At 45.9% G+C, this 9,951-nt stretch overlaps 1 protein-coding gene across 1 annotated transcript; it reads left to right on the top strand.

Annotated features, from left to right (window-relative positions):
* On the top strand, nucleotides 1-9,846 carry ACAA1 (acetyl-CoA acyltransferase 1). Its single transcript, XM_021555271.4, has 12 exons — nucleotides 1-214; nucleotides 911-1,004; nucleotides 1,245-1,302; nucleotides 1,850-1,929; nucleotides 2,372-2,414; nucleotides 3,880-3,978; nucleotides 4,381-4,461; nucleotides 6,035-6,225; nucleotides 6,314-6,493; nucleotides 7,249-7,304; nucleotides 7,777-7,922; nucleotides 8,223-9,846. The coding sequence occupies exons 1-12, from the start codon at nucleotides 29-31 to the stop codon at nucleotides 8,296-8,298; spliced, it is 1,290 nt and encodes a 429-aa protein (XP_021410946.2). The 5' UTR covers nucleotides 1-28; the 3' UTR covers nucleotides 8,299-9,846.
* Nucleotides 9,847-9,951: the final 105 nt, after the last annotated feature.

The following is a 9,951-nucleotide window of genomic DNA, read 5'->3' as shown; positions in this document are numbered from 1 at the left end:
CGAGGCGGCGAGCCGCCGCCGTGACAAGATGGCGGCGGCGCGGCGGGCGCAGCTGGTGCTGGGGCACTTGGCCGGGGCCGCGCCGGGCCCGGGGGCCGCCCCCAGGGCCGTGCCCTGCTCCGGCGGCTCGCCGCGGGCCGGCAGCCCCGACGATGTGGTGGTGGTGCACGGCCGCAGGACCGCCATCGCCCGCGCCCGCCGCGGCGGCTTCAAGGTACGGCCCGGGGGATGCTGCCCGCCGGTGCTCGGCATCCCCTTCCCCGCCTCCCCTCCCTGCGCGCCGGGTGCTGGGGCCCTGCTGGACCACAGCCACCAGCGCTGTGCGCTGCGAGGGTCTAAATCGCAGCGCTGTGTGATGGTTTAGTGCTGGGGCAGTCGGGCTTTGTGTGCCCACGGAGCGATCGCATTCGCTGTCACCCGCACGGCTCACTGACCTGCCTCCCTTCGGGACCTGCTTCTCCCGGGTGGCATCCGCGGAGCCCTGGGAAACATCACGCTGCCAGCACGATCCCAGAGGGTGCTCGTTGCTTGTCATCCCTCCAAGCTGGTCCGCTCAGGCTGGGGTGGGACAGGGTCACCCGTTTTTCTCACAGAACAAACGGAGGGGCTCCATTCGCTGGGTCTTGTCACGTAAATCTCTGTAGTTGTGTGATTTTGAAGGCCCTGCAGAGCATGTTCCTATAAATCCAAGGAAGGTGAGAAAGCAGCATGTGTGTTGCAGTGCCTGAAGGAAACCTGGGGTAAAACCAGGTAATTCTGCTGTGGTAGGAAAACAACCAGCACAGTTAGCTGAGAAGTGGTGTAAGGCTGCTTTAGCACCACTGGCCAGCCCTCTGAAGTGGTCTGAGCTGAACTGGTGACAGGACACTTACTGCTGTTCACTGGTGCTGCTGATCCCCTGTGCTTTTAGGACACAACACCTGATGAGCTGCTGGCTGCTGTGATGACAGCTGTCCTTCAGGATGTCAACCTCTGTCCTGAGATGCTGGGAGACATCTGTGTGGGTGAGTGACAGACAGGCTCTGCCTGGTGAAACTCCTGCTCTGGACAGCTCTGTGGGACAGGCTCCCCGTGTAGGTACTCACAGCTCTCGTGGGGCTGGAATGGGTTAATGTGTAGCATTAGGTTTTCACTCCTGTCCTGTTGGTGATGGGGCTCTGATCTGGTGCTGTGGTGATGGGAACATCCCTTCAATGCCTGTGAGGGGAGTGCAGCCAATTGACTGGAATTGTGTCTTTGCTCAGGGAATGTGCTGCAGCCTGGAGCTGGTGCCTTGATTGCAAGAGTTGCACAATTTCTAAGGTAAGCTCTCAGCTAGACTGAGGTTCTTCCTCTCCTCCTTGGGCCGTGAGTAGCACAAGGGTCAGAGATTGCAGTGAGGCTCTTGCACTCCTAGGAATTACAGCAAATCACCTTTTGCCTAGAAACTGGACTTTGATTCAGTGCTCAGAGAATGCCAGTGGCAAAGAGACAGGGAGGCAGGTGAAGCTGTTTAATCTGTTTGTGCTGCCTGTGTTGGGCCACTGAAAGAGACATGATGTTCTGTGGGCTCCCAGCTGCACTCTCTGAGGCTGCTCCTCTCTCTGCTGTGTCTGGTCCCAAAACCATGAATGGGCTCAGATTTTTCTATCATTGCTCAGTGTTGGTCAATGGCTCATACTGAGCTGGATCCCATATTCCAGATATTTTTGTTGAATCCCAGATTACAAATATTTCAGTCAGTTTCTGTCGTTGTTGTTTGCTTCTGTCAGTCACTGCACAATTACCACTTTAGAGAGGTGCAGGCACATCAGACTTATGAATATGGTTTTTATCACTGAGTCTTTGCCAACACTGTCTTGTTTTCCAGTGGCATTCCAGAAACAGTGCCGTGCTCCAGTGTGAACCGGCAGTGCTCCTCCGGGCTGCAAGCCATTATCAACATAGCTGGTAGGTGTTGTGGGCACTGGCATCAGAGTTGATGCCTGTCCCACCCCAAGGGGTCATTCCTCCTGTCCTCCAGTCTCTCTGAGCAGTAAAACAGTGATGACGTCTTGTGCTATAGGGAATTTGCAGTGTGATGTTAGCTAAATACTTTTATATCCTTGAGTGGCCAAGTTTATCCCTAGAGAAGTAATTTGGTTTTCTGGGGATAAGTTCTACCATCACCTCCATATCGGGCAGCTTCCAGAAGGGCTCTTCCAGTTCTCTCTGGCCCCACATTTGCCTTCAGCCCCATCAGCTCCTTGGCCTGGCTCTCCCTCTGGCAAGCAGGAGGGTGAGGAAAAGCCCATTTGGCTGTACTGGTGCTCAGGTGTTTGGAATCTGCAGCTGGGCTGGAAATGCTTTTGCTCCTGATGACAGTAAGAATATTTGTGCACTGCTGTTACAGGTGGCATCCGAAATGGATCGTATGACATTGGCTTGGCCTGTGGGTAAGGAAGTATTTTCATAGTGCTTGCTTAGGCTTCCTGAAGGTAACACTCTGTTCCTGTGCAGTAGCCTGCCATAATTAGCTTTTTAGATAATCCCCAATTAACTAGCCTCTTGAAAGACCAGCAGCTCTCTTGGATGAAGAAATTTATATTCTATGTGTGCTAATGAGCGTTCTGCAGGCTTACAGGATCTGTTCTGTGTGCTTCAGTCCTAATATCAGAAGCAGTGTTTATATTTTTGGAGGATTATATAAACATTAGGTTAGTTTTGGGGAAATACTAGTGACCACATACACACTGACCTCAGAAGAAGGAGTGAAAAAAAAAACCTATTCAGTAATCCTGGGGACAAAATACTGGGTTTCTCTTTTTTAATAGCTTGATGACTCTATCTCTTATGAATTATTACTGCACACAGTGATGTCCACCAAGATGTTGTGCTTAAAGGGACTGTTGGGCTTTGCACCCCTGGCTGTGCCAGACACTGGGTTTTGCTGTGGGAAGCTGTCTGGCCTCTGCCCTGCAGAAGGCATACAATCCAGAAGTTACAAATAGCTTTTGGGAGCTGGGTTTATCCTAAGTCTTACTGTTCCACAGAGTGGAGAAACCCTGGATTCAAACACAAAAGACAACAGTAGCTGGGGTTTCACTTACTTAAAACCCAGTCCTGTGCCTTCCTTCAGGAGCAGATGCAGCTGAAGTCAATGCTGGAGTGTCCCATCTTAGAGCTAGTGTAAATTGCTGATAGCACTTACTACCAGCTGCCTTACTTTCTGCTTGCCTTTTCATTTTCCAGGAGTAATTTCTTTGTTATTTTTCCTTCACAAAGATACTTTTGTGGTACAGAGTAGAATTCAAACCCTTTTCCCATTGTAGGCTTCATAATCTAGATTGACCTTACAAAAGCTCATGAGTCTTAACTGACGGCTTTGTATTTCTGCAAAAAATTTGAATATCTTCAATGTGTTAATTCATTTGTGATCAAAGATTGCACCCTGTGGGATCCATGTCTGAAATTATTTGTATTGCGAAACACAAATGGTGCAACTCACTGAAATCTCTTTGCCATGGTTTGCTCAATACTTCTTTTTCTACTGCCAACCTGTTCTTAAGATCTGAGTGGTATTTTTATGTCTGTTGGCAATCTCACTGAAAACTCCAATCCTTGAACCTCATTATGTTTGAGGACAAATGTGCCAGAATTATAGCAATTCCTTCCTAGCTGTGGAAACACAAGAAATTAACTGCTGACATTGGTATCCTGTTCTAGTGAAGCAAGAACCAATCGAATCTCACAGGCTGTTTTCATTTCATAATAATTCTGAAATTGATGATTAAAGAGCTTCTGCCTCAGCCAGTTCCTAATTAGCAGCTGTGTTTCTGTGGGATAATGGGAAAGCATGTTGACAGGATACTGAGTTTTGATCAGTCTTAATGGAGCAATTCAAATTTTTCTTGTGTTTAGAGTGGAAACAATGTCCCTCAGAAGTGCAAATAACCCTGGTGATATAAGTTCCAACATGATGGATAACCCCAAAGCTCGAGATTGCCTTATTCCTATGGGGTAAGTGTTTCCCCTTCCCACACTTTAAGGGTTTCATAGATGCTCTGTCTCCTCAGTGACCATAGTTACAAATCAACCTGAATGTGGTGAGCTTGGAGCTGTGGATGTTGGCATCCTTGTTTGTGGTGGGAGATTAATGACGTGAAATGGGGGGAAATCAACAACTCTGATCAAAGGTTTTCTTAAGATCAGTGGCTTGTTGAGCAAGGATAACAGATTTGAACCTTGTTCTGGTCCTAGATTTAATTCAGGATTAGCTTCTGCCAGCAGTTCAAAGCTGAGAAGGCAGTAGTTGGCTTTCAGACTAAAGCCATTGCTCATACCTCGTGTGATTTTAGTAGAAGCCAACTGCAGCTCCATTAGATGTGTCCTTGGATTAATTCTGTGATGTTTTTTCCCCAGAATAACCTCAGAAAATGTGGCAGAGAAGTTTGGAGTTTCTCGGACAAAGCAAGATGCCTTTGCCTTGGCTTCCCAACAAAAGTAAATGCTTTATTTTTTACTCTTTTTGGGGTTTTTAACCTTCTAGTTAAGAAAAAAGAACAGCTAGAAAACACACTGCTACTTCCTGGTGAAGTGCAGCCTTTGTATTGCCTTCCAATCCTTAATGTTGAGCAGAGAAGCTTGAGGGGGTCAGACCGAAATGCAGTGCCTGTGCAGGGTTGTGCATGATGGGGAACTGGAGTCCAGAGCTGTACTGGATTGTGTGACTGATCTCACACAGGTATCACTGGCCACACAGAGCCTGAGCCCATGGCAATGGGGTTGGAACTGGATGATCTTTAAGGTCCCTTCCAACCCAAACCATTCTGTTTCTGTGACAGAACCTCAGGGAGGTTTCTGGAACAAGTGCCTGGTGAGGTATTTTCATAGTGGCTTTGGCTCAGGATCACTGGAACCTGAACGTGGGAGCAGCAGCAGAAGGAGCCTTTCCCATGAGGGAATAATTGAGTGTTGGTAGAGAACTGCTGAGCTTGTGAGAAGAGTGGCTTGTCCTTGCTGCAGGTGTTTGGCTCTGAGTGAGTCCAGTCCTACCTCTGATAACCTTCCTCTTGGGTTAAATCACTGCCAAAGTCAACTGACCCCAGAATCCATGGGGCTGTGCTGCCAGAGCAGTGGCAGGTGATAGGGTAAAGGTTCTGTCACCAAAGTGTTAAACTTGCTTTCAGAGCTCTGTTTAAGCATCAGCCTGGTCCAATTATTTATCTAACACAGGAAGCCACTGCACAGGGTAGTTAACCTTTGAATTCCGGCCCTGCTGCTCAGGGAACTTGGCATGCCAGCCTTTCTCACTGCCATGGAACTGATAACCACAAGGGTATGTGAATGTGATCCTCACACTCACAAGGGGTGACTTTCTGGCCTTGGTCTCAGGATATCAGGCTATCTGTGCAGTCACTGACCTGTCCTTCAGCACTTTGCTCCAATTCTCGCTTACCTGAGAGCATTGAAAATTTTCATTTTATGGGTGAAAGTGCAAAGTGATGAAGGGGTAAAACAAGCTTTTGGTTTCCAATTTATATTCTCTGTGAAGGATTTACTTCTGGAAGGTAAATCTAAATAAACTCTGCTTTGAAGGCTTTTAAAATAACTTGCTGATAGGAAAGATTAAATCTATGTGGCTTGAGCTAATTCTGGCTTAGTTAATTGTATTCTGCTTGGTTATGACAGTTGTTGATTGCTGATAGTTCAGGGTTCATTTATTTTCTTACAGTTGTGATGTGGCTATACCTATGAAATAAATAAAACTTCATGTTGGGGTCTGGTGGTGGTCAGTCAGGCAAAGAGGTGTTGATGGGAACAGAATGGGGATATTGCTCTGAAATGAGTGATCCTGTGGCCCAGATTTGGGGATAATGGCCATACTGTTGATGTAGAAGTAAAAAGTTTGTCTTTCCATGAATGGAAGTAAGATTTTGCCTGTTGTCTTGACCACTGCTCAGCGATGATGTACCAAATCCCACCTTAGTTCATTTTCTAACTGCTTTCTTTCACTTTAGTTCTCCTGTACTTCACCTCCAAAATATTTTAACCTTTCATACTCTTGTTTTACCAGAGCAGCAAAAGCTCAGCAGATGGGGCTGTTTAAAACAGAGATTGTTCCAGTGAAGACCACTGTTGCAGATAATGAGGGCAACAAAAAAACAATCACTGTGCACCAAGATGAAGGGATCAGGCCTTCCACAACGCTGGAAGGCTTGGCAAAGCTGAAACCTGCCTTCAAAGAGGATGGAAGCACTACAGCAGGTCAGCTCAGCTGTTAGGTTTGTGCTGTTCCTGTGGTTTACCTGCCTTTACTAGAGCAAAAAGAATGTTAATAGGTCTCTTCCAACAGGGAATGCCAGCCAGGTCAGCGATGGAGCAGCTGCTGTTCTCCTGGCAAAACGCTCCAAGGCAGCACAGCTGGGACTGCCAGTGCTGGGGGTGCTGAGGTCCTTTGCTGTGGTGGGGGTCCCACCTGATGTGATGGGCATAGGGCCAGCCTATGCCATCCCTGTTGCTGTGGAAAAGGCAGGTGAGAACAACTTGTCGTTTAGGCAGTGCTGGGCACAAGCAGATCAGACTCCTTGGACTGAGATTTAAGGTTATATTATTCAAGCATGTGCAGCTGTTTGCCCCAGGAACAGTGAAGTTAAATCTGAAACCTTAAAAGAGGTCCTGCCTCAGATTGTTGCAGTGTTTTTCCCATGTATTGGTGTGTAAATTGTCATTCACTTACCTTTGAGAAGCTCAGGAGTAAATCCCTGCACAGACTCAACAAGAATTGACAGGTGGCAAGTGATAAAGTGTTCACATAGTGGTGTTTTCCCTTCTTTATTATGACCAGTGTGTAGGTGGTGGTTTTGTGTTTGGTTTTTGGTGTTTTTTTCTCTTTACAATTTTGTCATCTTACTTAGGTTACTTACACACTCATTGGGTTACCCAGCTTTTGTAGCTGATGAGCTGATTTAGCCTGGCCTGGCTACATGCCCACCTGTAGCTTTTATTCTCCAAACACCCTTCAATCCTTAATCCCTCTGCAGAGAAACCACACTTAAATCTGAGGAAACTTGGCAGACTCAGTGACAGAGTGCCACAAACTGTGACATTTTGTAATCTTTAGATGCTGTACATAAACGTGTTCAAGTGTAGATACCCCACAGAGAGCTTCCTCTCGTAGATGGAGTAGAACTGGAATTCGTAGAGGGAGGCTGTCAGGCAATTACTCTCTTTGATATAGTCATGAGGCAAAAATATCTCCTTTTAACTCCTGACATTTCTGGCCCATAGGTCTGACTCTGAATGACATTGATATATATGAAATTAATGAAGCCTTTGCAAGCCAGGTGAGTGAGCATCATGTTTGTGTTGTTTCATTGCTTGGCAACTGAGTGTGTTTCAGCTTGGTCTCCAGGTTGAGATTTTTAACTTGTTCCACATATTACATCTTCAGCCAAATGTTAATAACATGTGCAAACTCTTTTCCTTTTCCTTCAAATAAAAATGACCAGGGCATTGCTTATACAGCTTAATAATAGGAAAAAAAAGTCCACCAAATAAGAATTGGCTATTGTACTCTCCTACCAACTTGCAACATCTGTTTCACTGGGGCTGTGATTTTTTGTCAGGTTGTCTGAATGTGTGTGGGCTCAGTTTGAGATAGACAGTTGTAGCTCACTTCTCTGTGCCCTTGGATCAGTTCCACTCCTTTCCCCTGAGAACGATGGTCTAGTTGGAGTCAGGCCTCTGACCTGGAGGAGGAGAGCTGAGAACTAAGGCAAGAGCATCTCCATGAAATCATTCCCTGTGTCTTTGCAGGCTGTGTACTGTGTTGAAAAGCTGGGCATTCCCATGGAGAAGGTGAACCCCCTGGGAGGAGCCATAGCACTGGGACACCCCCTGGGCTGTACAGGTGCTCGGCAGGTCGTCACTTTGCTCAATGAACTGAAGCGCAGAGGGAAGAGGTGAGTGCTGAGCATCAGCACTGGCCTCACACCTGCTGGCTGTGCAGCTCCCACAGGCTCGGGGGTCACCAGTTTGGGTTGAGCTTTCTCCATCCCTTGGATGAGGTAACTGTCTCTTTGGGTTAAGCTTTCTCCATCCTATGGATGGCTTTGAACCTGAATTCCCCGGCGCTCCCCTAGCAAACGGGAGAGCAGCAGACAGCTCAAATTGATTGTAGTCTTTACTTCTTTTTTTTTTTCCCTGAATGATGCAAACCTGAGCTATCTTTTTTTCTTAATTCCACATGTTCTTTGTTTCAGAGCCTATGGAGTCGTGTCCATGTGCATTGGAACTGGCATGGGCGCTGCAGCCGTGTTCGAGTACCCGGAGAAGTGAGCTCCAGTGCTGGCAGAACCACCACAGCTCTCTCTGCCTCCCCTAGCAGTGATTGCCACTGAAGTCAAGTGGCTTCTGGGATTTGTTACTAGAGCTACAAATTTTAGGCAGAAATTGTGAAATAGAATTAATGGTGCAGTTCTGTGAAGAAGGTGAACTGGCACATGGCTTCCTGGCATAAGAAATTAACTCAGCTGAAATTCAACTACAGTCCCTGGTATGGTGATTATGAATGAATATTTTTAATTTAATTGATCTCTTTACTCTGTGAATATTACCAGAGGGAAATAGTTCATGGGACAGTATTTTTTTATGACAAATTGGCAGAAAGAGTCACTCAAAATGAAGACATCGGTCCACGTGAAAAGACTTTTCCAGCATTTCCTTAGAAGGTTTCTCCATTTTGTAAGAAGTTTAAAGAGCTTGTTTTGAAGCAAAAACTTGACATCCTTGCCTTTACAACTGTGTCTGTCCTAGCCCAGGCAGAAGTTGTCTGTGTCTTAAATTGTCCCTACACTGGAGGATGGGCTGTAGCTCGCTGCTCGTGGAGCTGCTCTGAAGCCTCTTTGCAGTAGGGGAAAGTGGAAGGACTGGAACATAATTTCCACAGGAAGTGTCTGAATGGAAAGGTTCTGTTGAATTGCTAGAAGCCAGGATTTGGATGTGGCCATTCCTTCTTTTACATGTCTGAGTATCAGTTTGTGTGACTCCAAGGACAATCTGATGCTTAATCATATTTACTTACCTAACATAAAGCAAATAGCAGCATTACATTTACTGCAAGCACTACATGAACATCAGTGACAGCTCAGTCCTTCAGTGCTAATACAAACGTGCTATCGTGTGTCTTTTGTTATCCCTTATTTCTCCTCTTGCCTGAACAGGAAGATCACTGAAACTCAGCTAGAAAAAGAAATTTACTCATTGCTGCTTTGAACTCTTAACAAACTGAAGTTCTTTGTCCTGACTTTTGTTTTTGCACTTAATAATACAATTGGGTTCTTACAATACATTTGTTTCCTTTTTATGATGATTTTTAGTTGAAGGTCATGATGAGTTAGAACTCATTATTTTCATAGTCCCATGCTGTAGCCTGTCTCACCCAGCAATCACACAGGCCCCGTCTTAGAGCCAAAAAATTGAATTATTTAGAGGGGATAATGAGACATTTAAAAAAGCCTTTTATTTAATGGGAGTGGAAAATTTAGCAGACTTAGAAGTGGGAATTCCAATGACCTTTAGCTAAAATAATACTAAAATAATTTAAAGAGAAGTGAGAGTAAATGGGAACCATGTGAGGCGAAAGAATGAAAAGGAAGAAGGGTTCCTCCCTCTGTTGCTGAAGGGGGTGTTCTCAAGGTCCAAACATGATGAAACACACAGGCTGGTAATTTTCCAAGGAGACCAGGGAAAGTTGACTCTTCCCCTTTTTATGTAAGGCACTGAGAAACAGCCTGGGAAATGCTGGCCTATTCACCAATTCTTACTTTATTACGTGTCAATGTCCATTTTAATGTCAAACAAATAAATGAGCTAAAACAAAAGCTACTTTAAGGTGTGAATAGTCTTTAGCTGTGAGTCAGGGCATACTGGGCTCTGCAGAGGGCTTTGGCCTGACTTACACAGGTGTTTTGCAATTTAAAACCTTGTTTT

This window comes from Lonchura striata, chromosome 2 (genome assembly GCF_050655825.1).
Source record: "Lonchura striata isolate lonStrDom1 chromosome 2, ASM5065582v1, whole genome shotgun sequence".
In the NCBI taxonomy this organism is placed as follows: domain Eukaryota; kingdom Metazoa; phylum Chordata; class Aves; order Passeriformes; family Estrildidae; genus Lonchura; species Lonchura striata.
This window is presented reverse-complemented; position numbering and strand designations above follow the sequence as displayed.